General features: G+C 39.9%; 2 protein-coding genes across 3 annotated transcripts; one reads left to right on the top strand and one right to left on the bottom strand.

The window, feature by feature from the left end:
* Nucleotides 1–11,670: 11,670 nt before the first annotated feature.
* badb (BCL2 associated agonist of cell death b) lies at nt 11,671–19,068 on the top strand. Its single transcript, XM_047386211.1, has 4 exons — nt 11,671–11,829; nt 13,479–13,628; nt 14,587–14,807; nt 14,961–19,068. Exons 2-4 carry the CDS (start codon nt 13,487–13,489, stop codon nt 15,096–15,098), a joined length of 501 nt encoding a protein of 166 aa, XP_047242167.1. The 5' UTR covers nt 11,671–11,829; nt 13,479–13,486; the 3' UTR covers nt 15,099–19,068.
* An 815-nt stretch (nt 19,069–19,883) lies between these two features.
* zgc:101765 (uncharacterized protein LOC450036 homolog) lies at nt 19,884–23,789 on the bottom strand. 2 transcript variants are annotated; one of them, XM_047385070.1, is made up of 6 exons: nt 23,693–23,789; nt 23,111–23,364; nt 22,858–23,003; nt 22,252–22,391; nt 21,188–21,346; nt 19,884–21,101 (listed from the first exon to the last, which is right to left on the bottom strand). In XM_047385070.1, exons 2-6 carry the CDS (start codon nt 23,362–23,364, stop codon nt 20,922–20,924), a joined length of 879 nt encoding a protein of 292 aa, XP_047241026.1. In that variant the 5' UTR covers nt 23,693–23,789; the 3' UTR covers nt 19,884–20,921. The 2 variants fall into 2 exon arrangements, with proteins under 2 accessions (XP_047241026.1, XP_047241027.1); XM_047385071.1 differs by lacking the exon at nt 23,693–23,789 and adding an exon at nt 23,464–23,616.
* Between the last annotated feature and the right edge of the window lie 6 nt (nt 23,790–23,795).

Below are 23,795 nucleotides of genomic sequence, written 5' to 3'. Positions count from 1 at the left end.
ATCGAGAAGAAAAAAGCATGAAGAAGAAAGTCTTCCTCATTGGAGTTTCTGTTGCGACTTTGGTGTTCAAATGTAGTCGTGCGCCTGCCCCTTCTTTACTACTCCATGTAGCCCCACAAGACATTTTTTGTTTACTTTTTTGTCTTCAAATTTGCACTTTTACTTTGTTTTTTCTCTACTTCTCCATCTTCTAATCTAATGAGATGCTCTTATGTTACATCCTGTCTTCCTGCTTTTGGTACGCTGGCCCACCACACATTCACATGGGTCCAGTTAAACCCTGCAGAGACCGGTGTTCTGTGACCACCGTGTGCTTGCCTCAAAGAAGCGGATTGTCCTCTCCAGTCTGCTATCCACTAACCCTAACCTCACAGGACTCATACCTAAACCTAAAGATATCAGAACTCAGTCATGCCTACACTTAAAGAACTTTGTGGAAACTCTATATGGTGAAATACATAAAGCGCACCCGTGGGGTAACACCGGGGCGGTGTGAATAGGGGAACAGGTTATTTCAAGGGAAAATAATTTTGCATAACAACAGCAGTTTTAACAGTGCCAGGGTACGATTCTCTGGTCCGTTTCAGGGTCTGGAGTGGGTTCCCACTAGTATAAACCCAGCTTTCCAAAGGTTTGGTGTGAAAGCACTGTGAGAAACAGCACTGTAGGAACCAACAATTTGATTCTGGACGAAGAAAGTTTTTTGTTTTATCCCTGTCGTTCCACCAGTTTCATCTGGAAACTTTCTTCCCCCAAACATTTTACCCTCAATTTATTTTTAGGCATTAGAACCCATAATTCAAGGACACAAGCTACTTTCTTTAAACTCCTGAGAGAGCTGGAAACCTTATTCAGATTAGCTAAAATGCTCATTTCTTATTCATAAAACTTTCCTGAAATGTAGAATTAGACAGTATGATCGTTGTCTTTTTAACTTAAAGAATCAGAGGAAGAACTTTAGTGAAATTAATAATAAATACAATCCTTGATGACATGTAATTAATTTGATTGATTAAATAAATCTTAATATAAGAAACATACACAATCTCCTTGGTTTTTAAATGTGTCATAACAGATTACTGAATAGGAGAGGTAAAGAATTTGTCTGTCAGACAGAATTTCGGAGATTATCAGTCTTACACAAATAAATATAGTTTCACGCAGGACATAAACTGCTGCAGGTGCATTAAAAGAGCATCTTGTCTCTACCGAACAACATGAATCGAATGGAAGAGCCATCAGAGAACAATTTCTTGATGAACTAGTTCAGACAGCAACCCAGATACAACGAAGGAAAAAGATGGGAGCCAAAGAGAGAAATGGAAGGACTGAACTGAAACTGCTAGAAAGGAAGAAAGCAAGACAAAACATTAAAAGGCTGATGGGTGAGACTGACAGGCAGAAATGATTGATGGTGAAGAGAGGCAGAAAGTCAGATGGGCTTGAAGGGAAGAGAAATGACACGACAGTAGAAAGACAGTAGAAAGAGGAAAACGTTGAGTTTATGAATGAAATTTATTATGATGGGCAGGATTAGGAAATGGAGACGAACGGATCTACTAATGTGGAAAACTTGTACTGTCATTTAGGCTAAAAAATCCTGCTTTTTCTATACAGTGTAGACCCTCCTTTCTGTCATCACTGTCAAAACAAAGAAAATTTTTAAGGATGGATAACCTACTTTTTCTTGAAAGAGATGGGAGGAAGCCTATGAAGTATTGTTTGACCTAATAACAATTTTAGAGACAATTAACATAATTAAAAATAATCCAGTACAGCAATTGATAAGGCTTAGTTATTTTTCTATAACATTCAAAATACTTCTCAATTTCATTACATCCTATTACACAATCTAAGAGGTAAGAAAGAAGAAAGAAATACAAGAAATCTAAGATTTTAATTATTTTTTATCATGGAGCTCTAGTTGCATATTTTGCAGAACAGAAATTCTCTTTGAGAGCCATGACATTGACCACAATGATAAACAACTTAAGAATTAACTGTAAATAATCATATTATTACATTTTTATGATTGAGTGAGTAAATAAAAAAGAACATAACATAAACAAATAAATGTGTGGGACCAGCACTACATAAAGAGAAATTATAAGTGAAATTAAGGTTAAACTTTATCAATAGTTCATGACATACGAAAGACCATTTGCTGGATTAAAAAGATCTACTATAGCTCAATGTTATGATGAAGGCCATCTGAACAAGTCTGTTTACACGACACACGACACGATCCGTTGAAATTAATTTTTCCCCCATTTCTGTTAACACATCTACATGACAACGTTTTAATTACAATGTCTGTTCACACAGCAACATACTTGAAGTCGGTGTAATTCTCCGCCACGCCACTAGTTGACAGTATCTTCTTTAAAACTCAACAACATGCACAAACACTGCTTACAAAACAGGGAAGACAACAGTCATAAGATTCAAAAGAATCAGTAGGACAAGTAAGTGATCTGCAATCCACCATTGTTATTGTTAACATCTTCTTCTTCTGTGGGTTTCAAACTGGTTGGCCGCTGTTATGTTGTGCATGAGTGAGGCCTTCCCCATAAGAAAGATTCAGTTTTTCCCACCTTAATGACAATGAAGACAAGGACGTGTTCAAACCATTACACTCTGGAACCCATTTTCAAATTGTGCCATTTTCAGAGGAAACATGTGCTGCTGTGATGTAAACCAACAGTAGAACTGCTACTAAACTTTCTGTTTTCATCAGAAAATGTTGTTTTGTAAACAGGGCCTTAGTCTGAGGCCCCGTCCACACAAAGCCAGGTTTGGGAGAATTGGCAAAACTTCTTGGGTGGATAGGGAGTCCCGTCCACATGAAGCGGCTGTGAAACTCTCTTCATTTGAAACTTGCTTCCAGAGTAGGAAGGTTCAAAGCCATCCCCATGGTAACTCTGTGTAGACAGCCCTGGCTGCTTAACCGGCTACAAACTGGCTGGTTTGCCTCACTTCTCCCTTAACACATCCGTTGCTCCTCTACGGCGAGCGTGAGTGAGAACCGCAAATGGAAAACTACCTTCGCTACAGGTGCAACCAGAAGGACCACCAGGTGAAGGTACTGTTACTGCTCCTCTTCCTACAACACTTTAATTCTGTGGCAACGTTACAGCGCCCCTCACAGGTGTGGCATACGTATTACAACACCTATTGCAGCTCCTCCGGCTGCAGGTGATTTCATCTTTGCAATAAAACTTTACTGTGTGGATGCCGTCTTTGGTACTGTGTAGACATGGCCTGAGCCACATGGAAGCTCAGTATGAAGGATTGCTGCAAGGCTTGAGGAGATCAAATGTCCACTGTGGCTACGTGGTCGTTCAGGAGGAGGAGGGACTGCTGTGTGACTTGAAGCAGTTGGCTGGATTTCCTCAGACAGAAAGCCCTTTTACAAACTGGCATAATGAGCTGAACTTAACTGCAGGTTTGTTGTCGAATGTATATAACTGACTTTGAATCTGTCTATATGAAAGGATGAAATTCACCTTTTATTCCTGTATATACGTTTGATCCGTTTGTTTTAACTGAATTGAATACATGTTACAGCAGCACAGTCCTTGATTTGTCAATCTTTCCACCTATTTGTTTACTTGTCTTTAGATCTGTGTTTGGGTTTTTTGCAGTTTTTTAGTTCAGTTTCTCTATGACTATCTAGTGTAAAGTTTAAATGTTGCAGATCCCATGTAATTTTATCAATATTTGCTCTGCAGGAGACTGTCTGTTTAAATGTATAAATACGGTTCCACAAAGCAGAGGCATGACATCTTTGAACAACTCCAACATCAAAATATCAGTGGGATTCATTTTTACAGTTTACTTGTTTTCCACAGCCTTACAGCTTATTAAGGTAACACTGTGCTCATTACTATAATGCATCTTAAAATTTTATGCTTATTAGATGCTGTTTTATTCCAAAGCTGCAAACTGTGAATTCTGAACCATTGGAGCTGTTTATATGCCTATTTTCCTATCAGGTCCTGAACTGATCAAAGCGTCTCGCTGTTAGACCACTAAGCAACCGTAATCACAGACGTGTATGAACACACACCTTAAAGATCATGTGGTTGACATGTGTGTCAGACAGCATCTCTGACATGCAGCACTTGTCTGACCCACCCTGAAGTGATTATATGAGAGGGATGAAAGAGAGCGGGGGTGCTTGTGGCTTTCAGTTGGACAGGATGGAGAGCAGCAGGGAGTGTAAGGGAACATGTGTGAGGGAAGTATAGTCCAGGAAGAGGTTAGTTAAAGTTTTTGCTGATTTCCTTCCTTGTTGAAAATTAAAAATAATGAATACCAGTTAAACTTCTGTGGTATCATCCATCCATCCATCCAGTGTCTTTATTGTCTCTTTTACTGAGTTTTAGCTCAAATCGTGCAAATAAAACTCAGAAGCACTTTGTTTTTTGCTCCCACGCATTACTTTAAGAGAAGCTGGGTCATAGGAGCAGCTAGTTGCCCATGGGCGGAGCAGAATAAATTAGTGAGCTGCCATATGTCAGCCTTGTGATCACAGAGTGACTTAGTTACACAGTGAAGGAGTGGTTTTTATTTAATGAGCATGTTCTGAGAGGCACGCTAAAAGACAGTCAAATATTCAAGCTGGTGGAGTGTATATTTACTCTGGTTATATTTGGTCTCTTTTTGTGTCTTACTCTCTACATGTTATTCTGTCGGTTTCTGTCTTTAGAATATATTTATATTTCTCATTCTGTTGCCTTTACTCCCATTTTTGCATCGTGTGTTCTTCAAATCTCACTGTGGGTTTTTACTCTTGATCCCTCATCTGTTGCTCTTTTACTTCCACCTGTTGGTTCTCTCTTTCTGTCTCACCCATAAATCTGTCCAACTTTCCAGGACTTGAGATGCGCTTCGAACTGTTTTGGAATTGGGAAAGAAGTCATAAATCTTTTGTTTTTTCATTACTGTCAGAAAACCCGAATTTATACATGACAATTGGCTTAACACCGTGCTTTAACTTTTCCACATCTTGTCTCGTCCCAGCCTCAAAATTCATTGTATTTTATGTGAATGTAGTGAAAAATACAGATAGTCTCTTAATAAAGCTTACATACAATGCATGGGCAGCAACAATATGTAGAGAAGTGATTAGCCTCATAAATGGTGGATTATTAACTATAGCAACTGATGTACAACTTAATGATATTGAAAATGGAAACAAAATGTTCTTACTTTAATCAACCTCATATCTGTCTTTCTTCAGGGTACATTCTCTTTATCAGTAAGCCGAAATTGCACACTTCATGGTGAAAGGAATAAATAAGGGAAACATATTTATTCCCAGAATCACAAAATTAGCAGTAATCAGACTAACATTTAACTGATTAGGTAAAAAAAAAAATTAGACAAACACAGACAGACATGAAATCTAAATACTTAAACATCAAACAAGCGCTCAGATTTTCATTATCTGGTTTGAGTTTGAACTTTGTTGAATTTAAAAAGATCATCTTAAAGAACATTAATTTGACAAGCATAACATCATAGTCATCAGTATTGCATTTTGAGCCTCTCAGGAGCACTCTCTGTCAGGATGTGATGTGTGGGCAGGTAAATTTATGTTCAGGATCAGTTTTTTGGGAACCTCTTCATGCTACATGAAAGCCGAACAAACAAAAGTGCATGATTGTAAAGTGAGAGGCAAATGAATCATGGTTTTCAACATTTTTACAAATAAAAATCTGAAAAGTGTAGCAGTCAGATTGGATGTAGAGTGTCAGTGAACATCAGTTTTTGAGTCTTGCTGCATATTCTCGATTGGATTTAGGTTTGAACTTTGACTGGGCCATTCTAACACACACGTATGCTTTAGTCTGAAGCACAGGGGTCAAACTCCAGTCCTCAAGGGCCGGCATACTGCAGCTTTCAGAAGCGTCTCTCTGTTAACACACCTGAATCACATAATTCGGTCATTAGCAGGACTCTGTAGAACTTCAGTGCACGAGGAGCTGATTCAGTCATTTGGTTAAAGTGTGCTGGACTTGGGACATGTCAAAAGGTTGCATGACACCAGCCCTCGGGGACTGGAGCCTGACACCACTGAAGGAAAGACAAAAACAATAGAAAAATCCCAGTGAAAGACACAGAGGTTAAAATGAGGCTACAGCAAAGAGGAGTTGTCGAAAACAGGAGGCCTAAACACTAGAAGGACAATTATTGAAGTGGAAACAGTTGAGTCTGATTGACTGAATGTGGAATAGCTGTGGGGAGAATTGGCAAGACCCGATGAGAACCGGATTAGACACAGTCCTACAGATACTGAAACCCAAACCAAACTAACAAGAAATACAAGGCAAAAACGATAAAGCAACTCAGGACCAGGTGCTACTTTAAATAAACCGACTAACAGTAAGTGAAGAGTATGGTATACAAAATAAAACAGGAATTACAGCTCAAAACAGAACCCAAACCAACCCTTAAAATCATACAAAGCCATCATATCAGTTCAAAATCCTCAAGAGCCAAATTTTCTTCGAGGACTGTCCTGTGTTCAGCTCCATCCATCTCCCCATCAGCTCAAGCCTGCTTTCCTGTGTCTCTTAATGGGAAGCCTCCCCATAGCATGATGCTGCCATCACCATGCTTAGCGGCAGGGGCTGTGCAGGTTGTTACTTTTCTGCTTCACATGATATTGTCTGGCCAGAGCTCTTTCCTTCTCATGTTTGCGTGCTTGTAGCAAACAGCAAAATTGACTATTTATAGCTTTACTTGAACAATGGCCTTTTTTTCTTTACATTTTTCTATAAAGGTTATTGTGGAGTGCAAAACAAATTTATTACGTGTTTATACTAAGATTAAATTACACACAGATGCAAATGGATACACTAGATTTTATTTGATGATATTGAAGTAAAGGGGGCTGAATAAAAACGTACATCACTCTCTTAAAAACGAATTTTAAAAACTATGTCTTATTGCCTCCACTTCATTATTATGCACTACTCTGTGTTGGTCCGTCACACAAAATGCTGATAAAATCCACCAAAGTTCGTGGTCATTAGGTGTACGAATATTTGCAACATTCTGTATCTTCCTCTGTTGAAACCTTGGTGTGCAAGAAGGAAGAAGAAAATATTTGAAAGGATGAAGAGAGAGTAGCTGCAGCGGAGACCCATAGTCAGCGTCCTGGCATTAAATTGAAAGGAACATTTTGAGGGGAAGCTTAGGAACAGGGCTGCACTTGCTCTCAAACAACCACACACACACACACACACACACACACACTGAGTGGTGGTTTGGAGACAGCGTGGGAGTGCCTACGCCTCCATTTCCCAAAATAACCACCAGATGAGGGGTAGGGAGGCAGGGCGAGGTTGGTACAGGGAGATATAAATGGATGCTAATTGTATGGCTCTCTCAGATTGCTCTCTAACCCAGCCGGCAGACTTATAAGCAACCATACCCTCTAAGTATTCAGATATTTCTCTCCCTCTCACACACTCATCATCATGGGGGGCAGCTATACAGCCAATGTGCACACTCACATCAGATTAAAATGGATAATAACTTTATGGCTTTGGAATGAAGCTGAAATCCAACCAGAACTCTCGTGTAATATTTCCCTTTAATCCTTCCAAGAATAGAGTGCAGACGAAGGCACAGGAACTGTGATTTCCTAAAGCTTCTTCCATTAGAGTTTGAGAAGACGACTGTGTAGACTTGCCCCTGTTTGTCTGGGCTTAGAGACTCAGATTAGTTCTGTTTGGATGCATCCAGTCAGAGGAAGCTGCATCGCTGTGACACATCTTTAAGCAAACTCTGCTGGTTTCTCTTCTTCACCTGTCAATTAAAGACTTAGAAAAATAGACTAATTTTGTCTCAACCCGCCCAGGAGACTGCTAAAGCGTAGAAGGTTAGAGGAGGAGCAGAAGAGGTTCTAAATATAAATGGTAGATAATTGCATGCTTGAATTTCCCACCTTTGATGTGAAGAAAGAGAAAGCAAACAGTAAAAAAAAGCTCTCTGTTCTTTCACCAGATTATTCCCAAGCCATTGCACAATACAAAACGATATAGTTTGGCTCTGTTGTAAAACATGCAATATTTTGCATTATTAGAATATGTACATATGTCGTTTTGTACTGTATTTACTGTCAATCTTTTTATTAAATAAATAAATCTGGAGGGAAGATGTAAAGCTTGAGAACCAGGAAGAAACAGCTTCAGTCAAAGCAGCTCAGTTTCTAATCAAACTTCTCCACCTGCTGGTCATCTAGGGAACTACAACTCGTAGTTTTTGTCTCATCTCACCGCTTCTATGGTTATTGGTTCATTATTAGCAGCGACACATGATGCTCACTTTCTGTTGCTGTGCTAAATGTTCACGTTATTGTTAGTTCATAAGCAAGAGTGATCAGATGAATGCAAGTTACTTACAACGAGCTCCATTTACCTGCAGGAGTTTACTGTATAAGAAACCCTTGTTTTCACAGTATTTTTGCCTGTTCTGTGAAAAGTATTTGCACCCTTACATATTTGATGTTTTGTTACAGTTAACCTGTATGAAAAAATATATATATGAACGATTGAATCATCAAACAAATGTAAATACAAAAAAGAAAGTTTGCAATTGGTTTAATTTAGGGGTTTGAAAGCAAAAACACAATTCAAACTCATCTGGCCCTGTTAAAACAATAATCAACTGTGACTAACCACGTTTTTATGGTCTGCTTCACCTCCCACCCTGAATACTGTCTGAATTGCAGAATCAAGAAATTACTTAACTAGAACCTTTCTGACAACATGAAGTTAGCTAAAAGATCTTGGAAGGCAACTAATCATGCCCTGGTGTAGAGAAATTCAAGTACAGAAGAAAAATAAAGTCACTGATGTCTATGCTTTGAAAAGGGTTACAAAGCTTTGAGTCTCTAATGAGCCACAGTAAGGGCCATTATCCACAAATGGAGAAAACATGGAACATTGGGGAACCCATACACGAGTGGTCAGCAGACCAGATTTACTCCAAAAGCCCATCAATGAATCCTCCAGGAGGTCATTAAAGAACCAAGAACAACATCAAAAACACTGCAGGCCTCACTTGCCTCAGTTAAGGTCAGTGTTAATTAATCGACAAGAAGAGACAAATATGGCCTCCATAGAAGAGATCTTGGGCCAAAACCACTGCTAACCGAGAAGAACACAAAGGTCAGTGTCACATTGGCCAAAAACATCTTGATGATCCCACAGCTTTAAGAATAATATATGGCATTATTTTACTCATTAAACCAAAGATATCAAGAAAAATCAGTTTTCTAGCCAAGGATAAAGTTAGGAGATTACTCCCTCTAACAGCTAGTCTTACCCACTTTATCTGCAATAACTTTTGTAGCCATAAATCAGTCTCTGGTGGATTCTACGATGGTGAGCTGGTCAGGTCCTGCTGCAGCAAAGCATCCTCAAACCATGACACTCCCAGCTCTGTGCTGTACAACAGCAAAGGTCATTTTCCTAGAATGCTTTATTTGGTTTATGCCAAACATGTCCTCTGTTCCGGTGTCCCAACAGAAATTTTAGACTCATCTGCCCAAAGAACATTATGTTAGACGTCCAGGTCTTTATCCACACTCTCCCTGGCAACCTTAAGTCTGGTGTTCATTGTTTTCTTAAAGGGCAAATGGTTCATCCTTGTACTCTTCCGATGAAAGTTAAACTTATCCAGTCTCTTTCTGATTGTGTAGCCATCCACTTTTACATCAACAGCAGGAGCCTGCTGTAGGTCCTGTGATAACTTGTGAGGGTTTTTGGAGAGTTCCTTTGGTATCTTTCAGGGTGAACTTGATAAGACAGCTAGACCTGAGCATGTTGGCAGATACACCTGGGCAAAAAATAGTCGCCACCAAAAACAAAGGTCACACACTCTAATATTTCGTTGGAACGCCTTTAGCTTTGATTACGGCAAACATTCGCCGTGGTATTGTTTCGATAAGCTTCTGGAATGTCACAAGATTTATTTCCACCCAGTGTTGCATTAATTTTTCACCAAGATCTCGCATTGATGATGGTAGAGTCTGACCGCTGTGCAAAGCCTTCTCCAGCACACCTCAAAGATTCTCAATGGGGTTAAGGTCTGGACTCTGTGGAGGCCAAGACATGTCTGAGAATGATGTCTCATGCTCCCTGAACCACTCTTTCACAGTTCGAGCCCGATAAATCCTGCCATTGTCATCTTGGAATATGCCCGTTCCATCAGGGAACAAGAAATCCATTGATGGAATAACCTGGTAATTCAGTATATTCAGGTAGTCAGCTGACCTCATTCTTTGAACACATACTGTTGCTGAACCCAGACCTGACCACCTGCAGCAACCCCAGATCATAGCACTGTCCCCACAGGCTGGTACAGTAGGCACTAGGCATGATGGGTGCATCACTTCCCCTGCCTCTCTTCTTACCCTGATGCACCCATCACTCTGGAACAGGGTAAATCTGGACTCATCAGACCATATGACCTTCTTCCATTGCTCCAGAGTCCAATCTTTATGCTCCCTAGCAAATTAAAGCCTTTTTTCCAGTTAGCCTCACTGATTAGTGGTTTTCTTAAAGCTACATAGCTGTTCAGTCCCAATCCCTTGAGTTCCCTTCGCATTGTGCGTGTGGAAATGCTCTTACTTTCATTATTAAACAGAGCCCGGAGGTCTACTGTTGTTCTTCTTAGATCTGATTTCACCAAACGTTTAAGTGATCGTCGATCACGATCATTCATGATTTTTTTCTGGCCACATTTCTTCCTCAAAGACGATGAGTCCCCACTATGCTTCCAGTTTTTAATAATACGTTGGACAGTTCTTCACCCAATTTTGGTAGTTTCTGCAATCTCCTTAGATGTTTTCTCTGCTTGATGCATGCCAATGGTTTGACATCTTTTCCACGACCACGGGGTGTGTCTTTGGACATGGTTGTTTTAGAAATGAGAAGCAACTCATTGCACCAGTTGTGGTGAAATAACTTGTTGCCAGATGAAACATAATCACCCATGTAGTAATTATCCAATGGGAGGCTCGTACCTATTTGCTTAGTTAAATTCAGGTGACACTTTTTTTTTGGCCGGGCAGTGTATTTTAAAGGTCCTTCACTTGCAGACTATCCTCCATACAGTGGATTGGCTGATTTCAGAATCTTTGGCTATCTCTCAAAACTCCTCACTAGGCTCACAAGCTTCAGGAAGAAAACTGTAGCAGCGATATATAAATATTTGATCAAAGAAAATCTAATTTGATTTGATTTTGTTCAGGAACATTTCAAAACAAGGTCGTTTGTTTAAACGCTAGGGGGCGATAATAGTCTACATGAAGAAGTTGAACCCTGAACCTGACAACCTTCTGAAGATTAAATAAACTGTTTGAATTCGTTTTTAAAAGCAGTGATGCATCTTGCATTAGTAACTCTGAGTTTACACTCATGTATATAAATATATATAAAAATCGGGCTTCGTTTGTAGCTCCGCGCTGTTTTCTGCTAATTTGTTCCAATTAAAACACAGATGGACAGATGTTTCCAGATGAGCGCAGCAAAAGCTGCAATATTCGTCAACATTATTTCATAACAACGTTTCTGGACGTGGACCTACAAAGCGAAGAGACAAACAAGTCCCGGTTCGCAACAGTGACGTCAGCACGCCGCGGAGTGGCCTTGACGCGCAGCGATTGGGTGAGCCCGGAGCTAAAGTGCTTCAGAGTGAGGAGAAAAAAAAAAAAAAGGAGACGCGGATGAGAACAACAACAGCTGCCGCCGCATGAAGCCAGCTAAAGTCGCAGTCTCACTCCTCGGGCTCACGCTGTAGTGACTTCGGGTAAGGAAACCTGCCTCATGAAGCGTCGGTTTTAGTTAGCGGAGACTGTCCGCAGCGGCTTCCGCCTTGTGCGAAGTTTCTTTTGTCTTCCTCCCGAAAACAACAACAAAACAAGAGAGGCAGTGTTCAGACCCGCTCAACGCGGTTTGTTGGCTCCGTTGACAAAAGTGTAACAGCAAGTTCCCAATAACACGAGTTATTAAAGCGTTCCGGGGAAGAAATGTTTGTTTTTTTGTGCGGCTGTTTCTTGGAAATACCTTTGGACCAGTTTATGGGGGTCAGTGGAGCTGAGCTGATAGCCAGCTGGGTGTGTTAACACAGGTGGTTCCTTCACAAAAACAACGTCTAATGTGCATCTTATGTGTGCTGTATGATCGGATGGTATTATATGGACCTATAGCGTTATAAGACGGCTGCTTTGGTGCCACTTTGTACACCTTGCTTCCCTTCCACGGGGATGTATTTGGAGTTAATGCTGCTGAATCAGGCTCTCCTCTGATGAGTAGTTCACCCCCACAGGTCAGCAATAGGGCAACATCACTATTTAGTTCACTTCTGTTTATTTATCCAGCGTCAATTCACGATCTTTCATGTCCGGGTGAACAGAAATTCAAGTTCCAGGTTTGAATTCGGTTCCTGATACTCTTAATTCATCCTAATTTGTAATAAACGATTCAGATTCAGTTGCACAAAGTTCAATTCAGTCCAAACTATAACACATTACTTCAGGTTTTCAGTACATCAATTGTAAAAAGTTTAGTATCCAAGAATTCTTAAAATAGTGCTGAGCTAGGTATACTTTCTATGGGAAAGAATTGTCACTGGCCTTGTTTAGGAAATAAATTAAACGATGACCCAGTGGTAAATCGGAAAGAAAACAAACGAGAGTACACATAATTAATGGCACACAGTTCTCTCAATGGCTTGGTTTGGGAGAGAAACACAGCTGAACTCAGAAGCACGGAATCTGGAGTACTTTCTATGGTAAAGACAAACCAAAAGAGATAATGGAACCGATAGCCTTCGTCTTGGAGGAAAGAAACTGCTAAACAAAGAGGCACTGTGGCATTGGGAACTTTCTATAATGCATCAATTGAGAACAGAAAGTGGAAAGACAACAGAATGAGGAAAAGTGGTCAATAATCCTGCATGTTGATTTATTTCTGAGGTTGGAGCTCTGAACTGGAAATGACGCCATATGCTAAGAGGGTTCTAATTACAAACCGGAAAAATGGGTGAATTTTATGTTTTTTTTTTTGTTTTTTTTTGGTGCTTTCACTATTAACAATACAAGCTGATAACATATTTATTTTACATTTTATGCATTCCAACAGTAAAGGAGAATGTTGACAAGTAGATTTTTTAGAGCACTGTGTGTACCTCTGGTTTTAAAACCACCAAAAGTACCAATACGTAGTTTATACCTGCAACATTTCCCACATAGCAGCAGCCATATTGGATGCTTTTAAGTCGGAATCCCAGCTTCAGGGGGGCTTCTTGTTGCTTTTCCAACTGACAAATCCAAAATTCTGACTTTCCAGAACCACGCCAAGACATGCTACATAGATTCCAATCCAGATTACGCTTTCGTTTCTTGTTTTCATTTGTTTTTTTATATATGTTTCTTAAATTTGTTCTTTTGTCCCCAGATGTTACGATGGCCGCAAACTTTACGATTTCAGACAGCGACTCAGAGCCATCAGAAGAGGTAGAGGAAGGAGGAAACAAGCAGGCAACGATAGGAAAAGAGGAGCCGCTCTGTCAACGCCACACCCTCACCCTTCCTGAGCTCAGATCAAGTAGGCAAACAGAAGAATTTAAGGGAATATGGATCAGGGTGTTGAGGCTATAAATTGACTAAATGTTACGATCAAATATGTAGAGGGGGAAAAGGCTCCAAAGGGGTCGGGTGCAATGTGTTATGGGTGTTATCGGCCGAAGGCGGAGACCTTGGCGGTCTGATCCGCAGCTGCAGAAGCTGGCTCTTGGGACGTGGAATGTCACCTCTCTGGTGGGGAAGGAGCCTGAGTTGGTGTGCGAGGTAGAGAGGTTCCGGTTAGAAATAGTCGGGCTCACCTCGACGTATGGCTCTGGAACCACTCTCCTCGAGAGGGGTCCGAGCTGGCCCACGTGGCTGGGGAGAGGGAAGTCTTGAGTCTCTCTGCGTAGGCTGCTGCCCCCGCGACCCGACCCGGATAAGCGGAAGAAAATGGATGGATGGATGGAAAAGGCTCCATGCCAGATGTTTGCAATTACATTTGTAACGGCATGCTTTTTCAGTAGTCTACACTCAGTTTATTTATTTATTTCTTTGCTTGACCATTTCTTAATGGAAAAATCAAATACTGTGGGTGGAAAAAAATCATGATCTGGGTTTTTTTAATGCAGTTCTACATCCAGCAGCTCTAAATTTAGAGATTTGTTGTATGAAGTTTAGGCTTTAGCCTTTGAATTACTGGTTGTCATTTGTGATTCACACTCTATTCTATGCAAACACAAAAGAAAAGATTCTTTTATTTTCTTTCACAAATGCTGCAAAACCTGTTTTTCCACCACACCATGAAGAAGCTCCCAGCAAATCACAGCTGCTTAGATCTCTTATCTGCAAGTTTTTCGTCTTCTTTGCTAATATATCTGTGGACATCATTTAGCAGAAACTGAGCAGTAAAAAGGCACGTTATAAGCACATCCTGATGTCTTGTGGTGTTCAGAGGAAAAGTCTCCAACCCCTTTCTGCTTTAACCCTCTCATTCCCAGCAAATGGTCGCATCAGACTGAACTCGGAGTCCCACGCTTCCACCATCTCCAGAGGGGAGGAGCTGCTGGCCAGGGGGGAAGAGGAGGCCGGGACGCCCACTGAGGGGTTTTCATTCAGGAACCGGTCTAATTCGGCTCCTCCTGCCCTGTGGGCCGCCAAGAAGTACGGCCGGCAGCTTCGAAGGATGAGTGATGAGTTTGTCAACCTGCTTGATAAAGGGGTAAGGATGAGGATATGGATCGTTTTAAAGCAACAAATCATATCTGTTGCTCCAAGTTTGTCATCATCTATTCAGTTTACGCATGTAAAAAAATACTTGCGGGTTAAATGTGGTAATTGTTTCATGTTTCTGCTTTGCTTTGGTATCACCCAGGAGCTGAGGAAGGTGAGCAGTGCTGGATCTAACAGACCGATACCCCACTCCAGGAGCTGGTGGAACTACCTCTTCAGTCACCAGGAGACAGAGGGAGAGAACGGCCACCATGAACCCCACTCCCACCGCACTGAGTAGACCTCCAGAGAGGAAAATAAGAGTTAAACAAGGTTTTTATGATGGGGGGGGCACCACTGAACAATATGACCTGTAACTGGAAAGAGGCTTCCAGGTGTAAGGACTTGGTTAAATAGGACATTTATAAGTTTTGTTTTTTATGTCTTTGCTATATACATTCAATTTTTTTAATTAATGTTGTGATTCAAAAATGTTAGACTGTCCATTGTGTTATAGGAAAAGTAAGTCAAAATAAGGCAAAGCAAGATAATATCTTAAAATTATTTATGTAGACTTGCAATTAGTGGATAGAAGAAGTTGGCATTTTACAATACAATTTATTTTTTTACACTAATTTAAACACTGTTTGGATTTCTGTTTTTGCCCCATTGTGTGTGGTAAACGGCTCAGTTTGCTGCTTCTCCACTTTGTTCCCCTGCAGTGTTATACCCAGCTGTAATATTGTGGCTGAATATTGTGATATCGATTGCAATTAACTCACATGACCTTCACTTTTTCTTTGTTTTCCATTGTCATCTCGTCATCATCTTGGTCACATAAATCTTGATCTAGTGCGGGCATCAAGAACAATGAAAAGCCATCCAAATGACTGAATGGTTATTGAAATTTACCATTATAGGCCATCAAATATTGCTTTATAAAATGGGTTGTCAGTTGTGATTTGGTACATTGTGCAGCCTTACCCATTTATTACAATTTCATCTGTTAAATGCTTACCTTTTCATATCAGTTAATTTCCATTAATTAAATTGTACTTTGATTAATTATGGAGATAAATAATTAAGAAAATATTTAAATCCAACTTAGAATTTAGGTTAATTGGGTGTTATCTTCCTATAGATTTGTAATATCTGAAATCGGTTGTAATTTAATACCCAATGACCTCATTCAAATCAGCATAACTCTGAGCCTTGTTCGGCTGATCGATCTTATTCATTGTAGTCACATAGATGCATCTCCTAGCAATAGGGTAAAGAAAATTTGTTTCAATCAACTGTTGTCAAAGATGGAACAAAGAAACCCAAAGACATGTTCAAAAAGTCTGCGGCCAGCTGCTTTTTCTGTAACCAAAAAAGTCTGGGAGAAAAGACAAACTGCAAAAATCTGAAATAGTTAAAGGGCATATATCATCATTTTACAACATTTCCTTTTAAATTGTGTTCAGGCTTGTAGCTCATGATAGTTACATGCTTTTTGTTGTCCGAAATATAGGAAGGTGTGGAAGGAATAAAAGTGACCATAAGATGTCCAAGAACATTTGCAGAAGAGTGATGAGCTCATGTCTGGAAAGCTGTACTGTTGCAAAAAGAAAACAACACAATGCTCGCCCAGGACAAAAACATCAATGGCAAAGTCTCTAGCGTGCATTTCAGTTAATAAAATCAAGATTTATGTAAAGATTAATTCGGAGGAAGAAATGAGGAAAAAATGTCTGACAGCAATGGATTTAAGACTTGACAAACCGGCGAGCTACCTAAGGATTTAAGAGCTCTGTGTGGTCGACCATGTCTGTCCAACTGACCACAGTTGGGAATGATCGCTTGTAACAAAAAACTGTTATTCAGAGCACCAAATTACCTGCAGCAACAGAATACTTTATATCAGGGAGCCATGCAGTGATTGTAGAAGTCAAATTATTTCCAGCATAAATGCATTTTACTCATAAGGATTTAGCTAAATGACATCTTTTGCCACACCAATCAAACTCTATATCTGTCTACATTGTTTTTCCCATTAAAAGACACTTTAAGCTAGTGCTTCACATGTGGTGGAAGGAAGGGATGTTAAAATAATCAAATTACATCTGTGGTCAAATGCTCCCTCCTCAGTTTGGCTCAGACACAGAGAACACAATGCGGCTACAGTTAATTAACAGGAAATTAAAGCATTTTCTTATCCTGACACTTTATGCTTACAAACAACAGCTGCGGTCACTTTTATAGTCTGGCTGTTGACATCCTGTCTGAGATGTGGCATAAAGTAGGCTGTATCCTCATACCTTCAAGTTTGGTTTTCCTCTTCCCATAAATCCGGGATTCCAGTTGTTGCATAACAATAATGAGACAGTCCTTTTCTTGTTAAGAGCACAATCCATCCTGGTAGAAATTTCTCGACTGTGTGATTCGAGACATATCAGACATGTCTATATATGGTAGTGCCTTCCTGTTTTAGTGGGCTCGACTCAAGGCTTATTTTTCCTTTCAGAAAAGTTATTAAAAACTACTTACTAAAGCCATTTGGAAAAAAGTAATTTATTTACGCTTTAAGATTTGTAGGGTTTTTTTGTGGTAAAATTTTATGATAAATGCCCTCTAAGGAGTTAAAACAATCCAGTTTCTCCACAGTTTTGTGTTTGTCCTGCAGGTTAATGTAATCCACTGTCAAAAGTACCCTGCTGGCATCTTCTAATGTTTTTTTATTTTATACAAACTTCTTGTTCCTCTTCTTGCAAGCCTTTTCTATCTTAAACAATCGTACTTGACTATCAGAGAACTGCTTTATTAGATTCAATTTATCAAAAGAACAACAATCTTGTTTGTGGGACAATCTGTGATGATGCAAAAATATTATCTTTGACACGAAACTTCAGGGTTTAGGTTGTAGCTGATGACACGAAGCCTAAATGTAAAAGCACAAACAAACAAGTCTATCTTTTTAAAGTCTCGGACAAGCAAAAACAATATGGAAAAAAAAATTTTACGTGTAAATATCTTGTATATATTTAATCAAATGACTTTGGTGGAGGTGTTAAATAAAGTAAACTAACCAGAAATTTATCTACGAGGTTTCCCAGCTGTTCAGTAAGCAATAGGCTTTGCACAATCCATGGCTGTTGTGATAATTGTAACCACACTGTTTAAATTAATCAACTGCTGTAAGCCTCAATGGGTGGCAGGAGTCCTGTCTGGCTTAAACATAAAAAGCCTTTTTATATCAAAACTTTCTGCAGTTTGTTCAGAAAAGTCAGTTTTTACACTTGTTTTTATAAAACATTTGTTTTGAGTGTAGGTTGTTAAATTTCATAAGCATCGACGTGTGGATAAAACTTCTTACTGGAAAAGGTAAGGAGCGCTAACCCAATGCTGGATTCTTTAAATGTGTGTTGTATTCTTGATTTATGAGCAATTCTTGGCACATATTTTGGATATTATTATTATTGCCTCATACAAAATCAGCATTTTTATACAGGTCGGTTTAAAAAAAATAAAGCAAGGCTTGTCTAATATGTGATTATTAACAGTGGTGATGAGTTCGTTCTGCTTGTGTCTTATCGTCTTCCTCTCGGCTTGTAGGGTTGAGTTGTGAAGTGCTGGGGTTTGTCTTTAATAATATTTCATGCCTCTGGTTCGGTCTTTTATAGCTTTTTTTGCTTAGTATGCATTTTAATCAGAGATCTCCAGACTATCTGAACAGTGCCACCTTATTTAACAAGACTAAACCAATCAGCCAATGACGGTTTGTTTAAAAACAATTGAGGACCACCATTGGATTGGATTTATTTTCTAAATTTTTTTTTTATTTCACCGCTTATTAAAGCTTTATATGTCGATAAGTGGAGCTTGTGCAGATTTACTTAAACTCTGACATGGACGTGGCACTAGATCTGAACTGAAGCTGAGCTGGCATTTAAGTGCTTAGTTATAAAATGAGCTGCCTTGAACTTTTTAGTTATCTGTGCATTGACAGCACAGAGCCAGCCTTTAACTTTTACCCAATCTGAGCCTTAAATTACACTGCTCGCTGTCCCCATTTTATGCTCAAGAGATAGCACAGTAGATTTAAATGGACACCATGGGTACCAGGAGTTTTGCATACCGTGTTGGTATTACTTGAATCTAAAGATGTGTGTAAAGAAAACTGGATTTTATCTGATTTTGTTCTTCAGTTTTTAATGACTTTTGTAAATGTATTTTCTCTACAGCTGTGAAAACTGATATATGCTGTCATGAATAAATGATTTTAAGACTGACTAATGTCGTCTTTGTTTCCATTGTTTAGTAAAAGAGCGAATGCTTTGAAAACTGAGAAGATAAATTACAGGTTTATTGCATAGTTAATGCTGCACAGACTTTTTATGCAGGATTAAAAAGTGTGCGTTTACTTTTAGTTGCTAGTTCCAGATAAGTGAACCAGTGAAGCTTTTCACAGTTTGTTACTTTAGAACCACAAACGCCCCTGGATTATATAGGGATTTGATATGAAGCAAAGTGTGACGTGGAAAGGAAATTATAAATGCTTTTTATCTTGCAGTATGCCAGAGAAGTTTGAGTTTCCTCACCTTCCTCCGGGTGTTTGTTGTCTCTTCCGTTGCTTGTGGAAAAAGTCACAAAAACTCACAGGACTTTTTGTGAATTTCCTCTTGACACTCTTTCATGACTAATAGTTTTCTTGTCAACAGATTATCTGACCTGAGCTCTGGATTTCTGCAGCTCTCCCACAGTTACTATGGGCCTCCTGGCTTCTCTGATTAATGCTCTCTTTGTCCAGCCTGTCAGTTTAGGTGGAAAGCCATGTCTTGGTAGGTTTGCACCGCAGGGGTCTCTGACTCCAGCCTTCTGGAGATACCATCCTGCAACTTTTACATGCATCCCTGCTCCAACACATCTGAATCACATGGTTGAATTAGCTCTTCAGTATGGCATCAAATTTAGCATAGGTCTGGTAATGAGCCATTGATTTGATTCAGGTTTGTTGGATTCTAATGTTCTTTAACAAACCTCTCAGGCCTTCACAGATCATCTGGATTTATACTGAGGTTAAATTATACACAGGTGGACTACTTAATAATTAGGTGACTTCTGAATGGAGTCCTTTGCACTGGATTTTATTGAAGGACATCAGAGTCAAATGGGGTTCACACAAATGCAAGGTACACTTTTAAAATGTTTATCTACATAAAAATGTTTAATTTTACTTCCACTATGTACTACTTTGTGTTGGTAAATCATGAAGACAAAATAAAATAGAGGGAAATTTCTGGCTGCAATGGGAAAAAGTTCAAGGAGTATGAATACTTTTGCAGAGTAATGTAGCACCAAAAAAGTTATGCAAAGATGAATACAAACATTTAATAAATGTTTTACCTTAATGTCCAAGATGGCCCGGTAAATCAGAAATCACAAAATGTAAGGCCTCAACCTAACTATTCAGGGTATATTTTCAAAAACATTTGTGCTCCGCTTGTACCAAAAAAATATCTGCATCTGCAAAAGTTCCAACAAAAATCCCTTCTGGTGCTCCAGTGGGTAGCAATAACAGTTGGGACTCTTGTCTATTTTCAGCACACAATGATGTTTTCAACACATATTTGAAGCTTCATGTCAGCAGAGCCAGAAAAAAGTGAGATAGATGTGAAAATAAAAACAACATGACGGTTCTATTGTTATTGTTCCGAGCTCGGGAAGCAATAATGGGCAATTGGAAAAAATTGTAGCTCAGCTTCTCTCACTGAAAATTGTGTTTCTGTGTGGATGAGAGGTGCAAAGAGCTGAATTTTACAAAAGTGTTTGGCTTCGTGTAGAGAGTGTCTTTACGTTTAGAAAACTATTGAACCATGAAAGTTAAAATGTGTAGGAGCCCTGTTCATACTTGGTTAAAGCAGAGAAGTCACCCTTGTTAAAAGGCAAACAGACTATCTCAGAAACAACTGAAGGCAAATATGCAAGGAGGTACTGACTGAAAAGGCTCAATACATTATGCCATCAGGGAAAATATGAACAAAACCTGATCAGTGCTTTAAAACCTTCATTTTATGTTTCTCTGGCTGCAATTTTAAAACAACACATCGCGGAGGATCTCCTGTTTCGACCCACAGCGGCTGTTTCAGGCCACCTCTGATGGATCCCAGCAGAACCTTTGACCACAGTCCAGAGCCGACAGTCTGTCCATATCCGTGTCACTCAGGGTGAAGTCAAACACCTCGGCGTTCTGCTGTATTCTCTCTGGATTTGAGGATTTGGGGAGCACTGGGACGCCCTGCTGCAGCGCCCAGCGTAACAAAACCTGTTAGGTTGTAAAAATAAAACGTCTTCATAATACTGGCATTAAAAAACATTAGGTATATTCGAGTTAGTAGAGAAATCACATGCCTGTGCAGGTGTGCGTTCGCAGTTCTTTGCCACATCCAGCATCACTGGGTCAGAGAGCAGCTCTCCTTTTCCTAAAGAAGAGTATGCTTGAAAACAGACTCCGTACTGCTTACACAGACTCATCAGTTCAGGCTGACACAGCCGTGGGTGGAACTCCACCTGGAGGAACCAAGCATTCAGACATAAACCTGACAGAAGATACTTCAGTCATAGGAAAAAGAAAGCTTCCATTACTACACATGCTGTCATGGGGAAAACTAAATACACCCCTGCTGCATTCTTAGAACTTATGAGGAAAAGTAGCAGCCAGATCATTGATCAGCAGATGTGGCCATCTCTATAAATGCAGGAGATTTGCTACTGGTGGAGCATCTACGTATATATGAGCATGCTGGCAGGGCAGAAAGACATCAGCAATCACCTTAAAGAAGCCATTTTTTATGGCCTGCAATGCTCAAGATTGCCAAAAACCCAGGAGCTACATCTCAGACGCAACAGGCCTCAGTTAGCATGTTAAAAAGTAAAGTTTATGAACAGACAGGTAAAAAGGGTTAAAGAAGTTGGGCTTAACTGATAGGGTTTTCATTGTAAAGTCTCTTCTCTCTAAAAGGAAAGTTTAAGTTTGCAATGTTGCATCTGAATGAACCATGAGACTTCTGCAACAATGTCCTTTGGAGACCAGGTAGAAACCAACTGTTAAGCACGATGGTAAAGGGGTGATGATATGGGCTTGTTTTAGAGTCAGCCATGAACTCCTCTGTATGCGTAAGGATTTAATGGTCAAATGTCACGAAGTTTATTCAACAGCTAAAGCTTGGACCAAACTGGGTCATAAGCAGGACAACGCTCCTTGAAAGAATCATGGTGTTGGAATGGCCTAGTCAAAGTCCATACCTAGTAAAAAGGCTGTAGTCAGACCTTAGGACAGCGGTAAAGAAACAAACCTCAATGAACTAAAGAAGAATACGGAAATCGACTGTGATTCTACAGGCAATTGAATAATGGGTGTGCTTACTTTTTACCATGACTGTATATGTCACGTGTTCCTCTCTGCTGTGTTCTACCTGTAAGACTGCAGGAGGGACTTTACAGCTTTGCATCAGTGCTCTCATGTGTGCTGGTGTGTAGTTGGAGACTCCAATGTTCCTCAGCTTCCCCTGACCATGCAGCTCCTCCAGGCTGGCCCAGCTCTGAGCTCGGTTACCTAGAGTCAAACATGACCTTCAGTTACATGATCCCATTACACAAGGGCTGCATCTATATTTTAGGGAGTGAACATGAGAAGTCAGCTCAAATGTTATCATTTAACGAACACAACACATAATTCACAAATCTTTGAGCAAAATCTGAGAAATCAGTTCTTTTTAAAAGAGAAAGAATTTTGTAGGTTTAAGGAAAGAAGGTTTAACTGCAAGTAGGTCAAACATGTGTCAATGATGTCACTACAGCTGCCTAATTAATCTTTTAAACAGGAAATTCAACCTCTATAGGCTGTGGTGTCAATGAGAAGCCAAAAGCAATTACTACAGCTTAAAATAACACCCTTAAAAATATTTGCATGCAAACCAGATCTGCAAGATTCGTTCTAGATGCCTAACTTTTTCTGTTAGGGTACACATAATAATAGTGATATGTTACCAAGGAAAACAATAGCATGATCTGCCCTGTACCTGGGTTGCGCTCGTCACCCACCGGTAGTCCTTGAGTGCCGGGCCAGTGGATGAGGTAGAGATCAATGTAATCCAAGTCCAGCTGGGACCAACTGTGGAGGGCCCCCTCCATGGCCTTTTCACCCTGATCCTTAGGGCCCAGCTTACTTTGACAAAATATACAGAAGAACAATGTTGAAAGAAAGGTCTGCATAGAACAGATCAGCTTCACTGATGTAAACAATAAAGTACAGAAGAAAAAAAATAGAACCACCTGGTTATGAACACATCCTCTCTAGTCAAGCCATACTTGGGAAGGAGCGCTCTCAGAGCTTTGCCTAATTCCTCTTCATTGCGGTAGACGGCTGCACTGTCGAAGGCTCTGTATCCAGCACACAGAGCAGCATCCACAGCTCGATATACATCCTGAAGGCCACACAGCTTGTAGGTCCCCAAACCCAGGAGGGGCATCTGAAGCCCTGTGTTCAGGGCGACACAGGGCGAAGAAGAGAAGGGCGTGGGGGACATCTGGTGTTGGAAAAACACATTTTGTCAATGAGGAAGAAACATAAGGGGCATAGCAATTATACACTGGAATAAAATGGTGCAAAAATAATATTAACTCACTGTGAAAATCTTAAAAGCTTTAGTAAGGTACAAGAGTTTAACTTAAAGCTGCATCCCTTCTCATTCCCTGTCCCAGCACTAATCGCATTTAAATGACCATATATCAACGGTATAAGTGTAACGTTGTCACAAACATCACAAGTGAATATATAATTTAAAAAAAATTTAAAAAAACTGCTCAGATTTTACATATGATAAGAAAAATTTCAACAAAACAGTAAAAACCTACCCTTTACCAAGTCGTTACACTTCCTGTTATCAGCTGGCAGTCACATGACACACAATTTGGGCGGTTTTTGCCGTCACCATAGTGACATCTGCCCTAGCGCCGC

The sequence above is a fragment of the Girardinichthys multiradiatus genome, chromosome 14, assembly GCF_021462225.1.
Source record: "Girardinichthys multiradiatus isolate DD_20200921_A chromosome 14, DD_fGirMul_XY1, whole genome shotgun sequence".
Classification (NCBI taxonomy): Eukaryota; Metazoa; Chordata; class Actinopteri; order Cyprinodontiformes; family Goodeidae; genus Girardinichthys; species Girardinichthys multiradiatus.
This window is presented reverse-complemented; position numbering and strand designations above follow the sequence as displayed.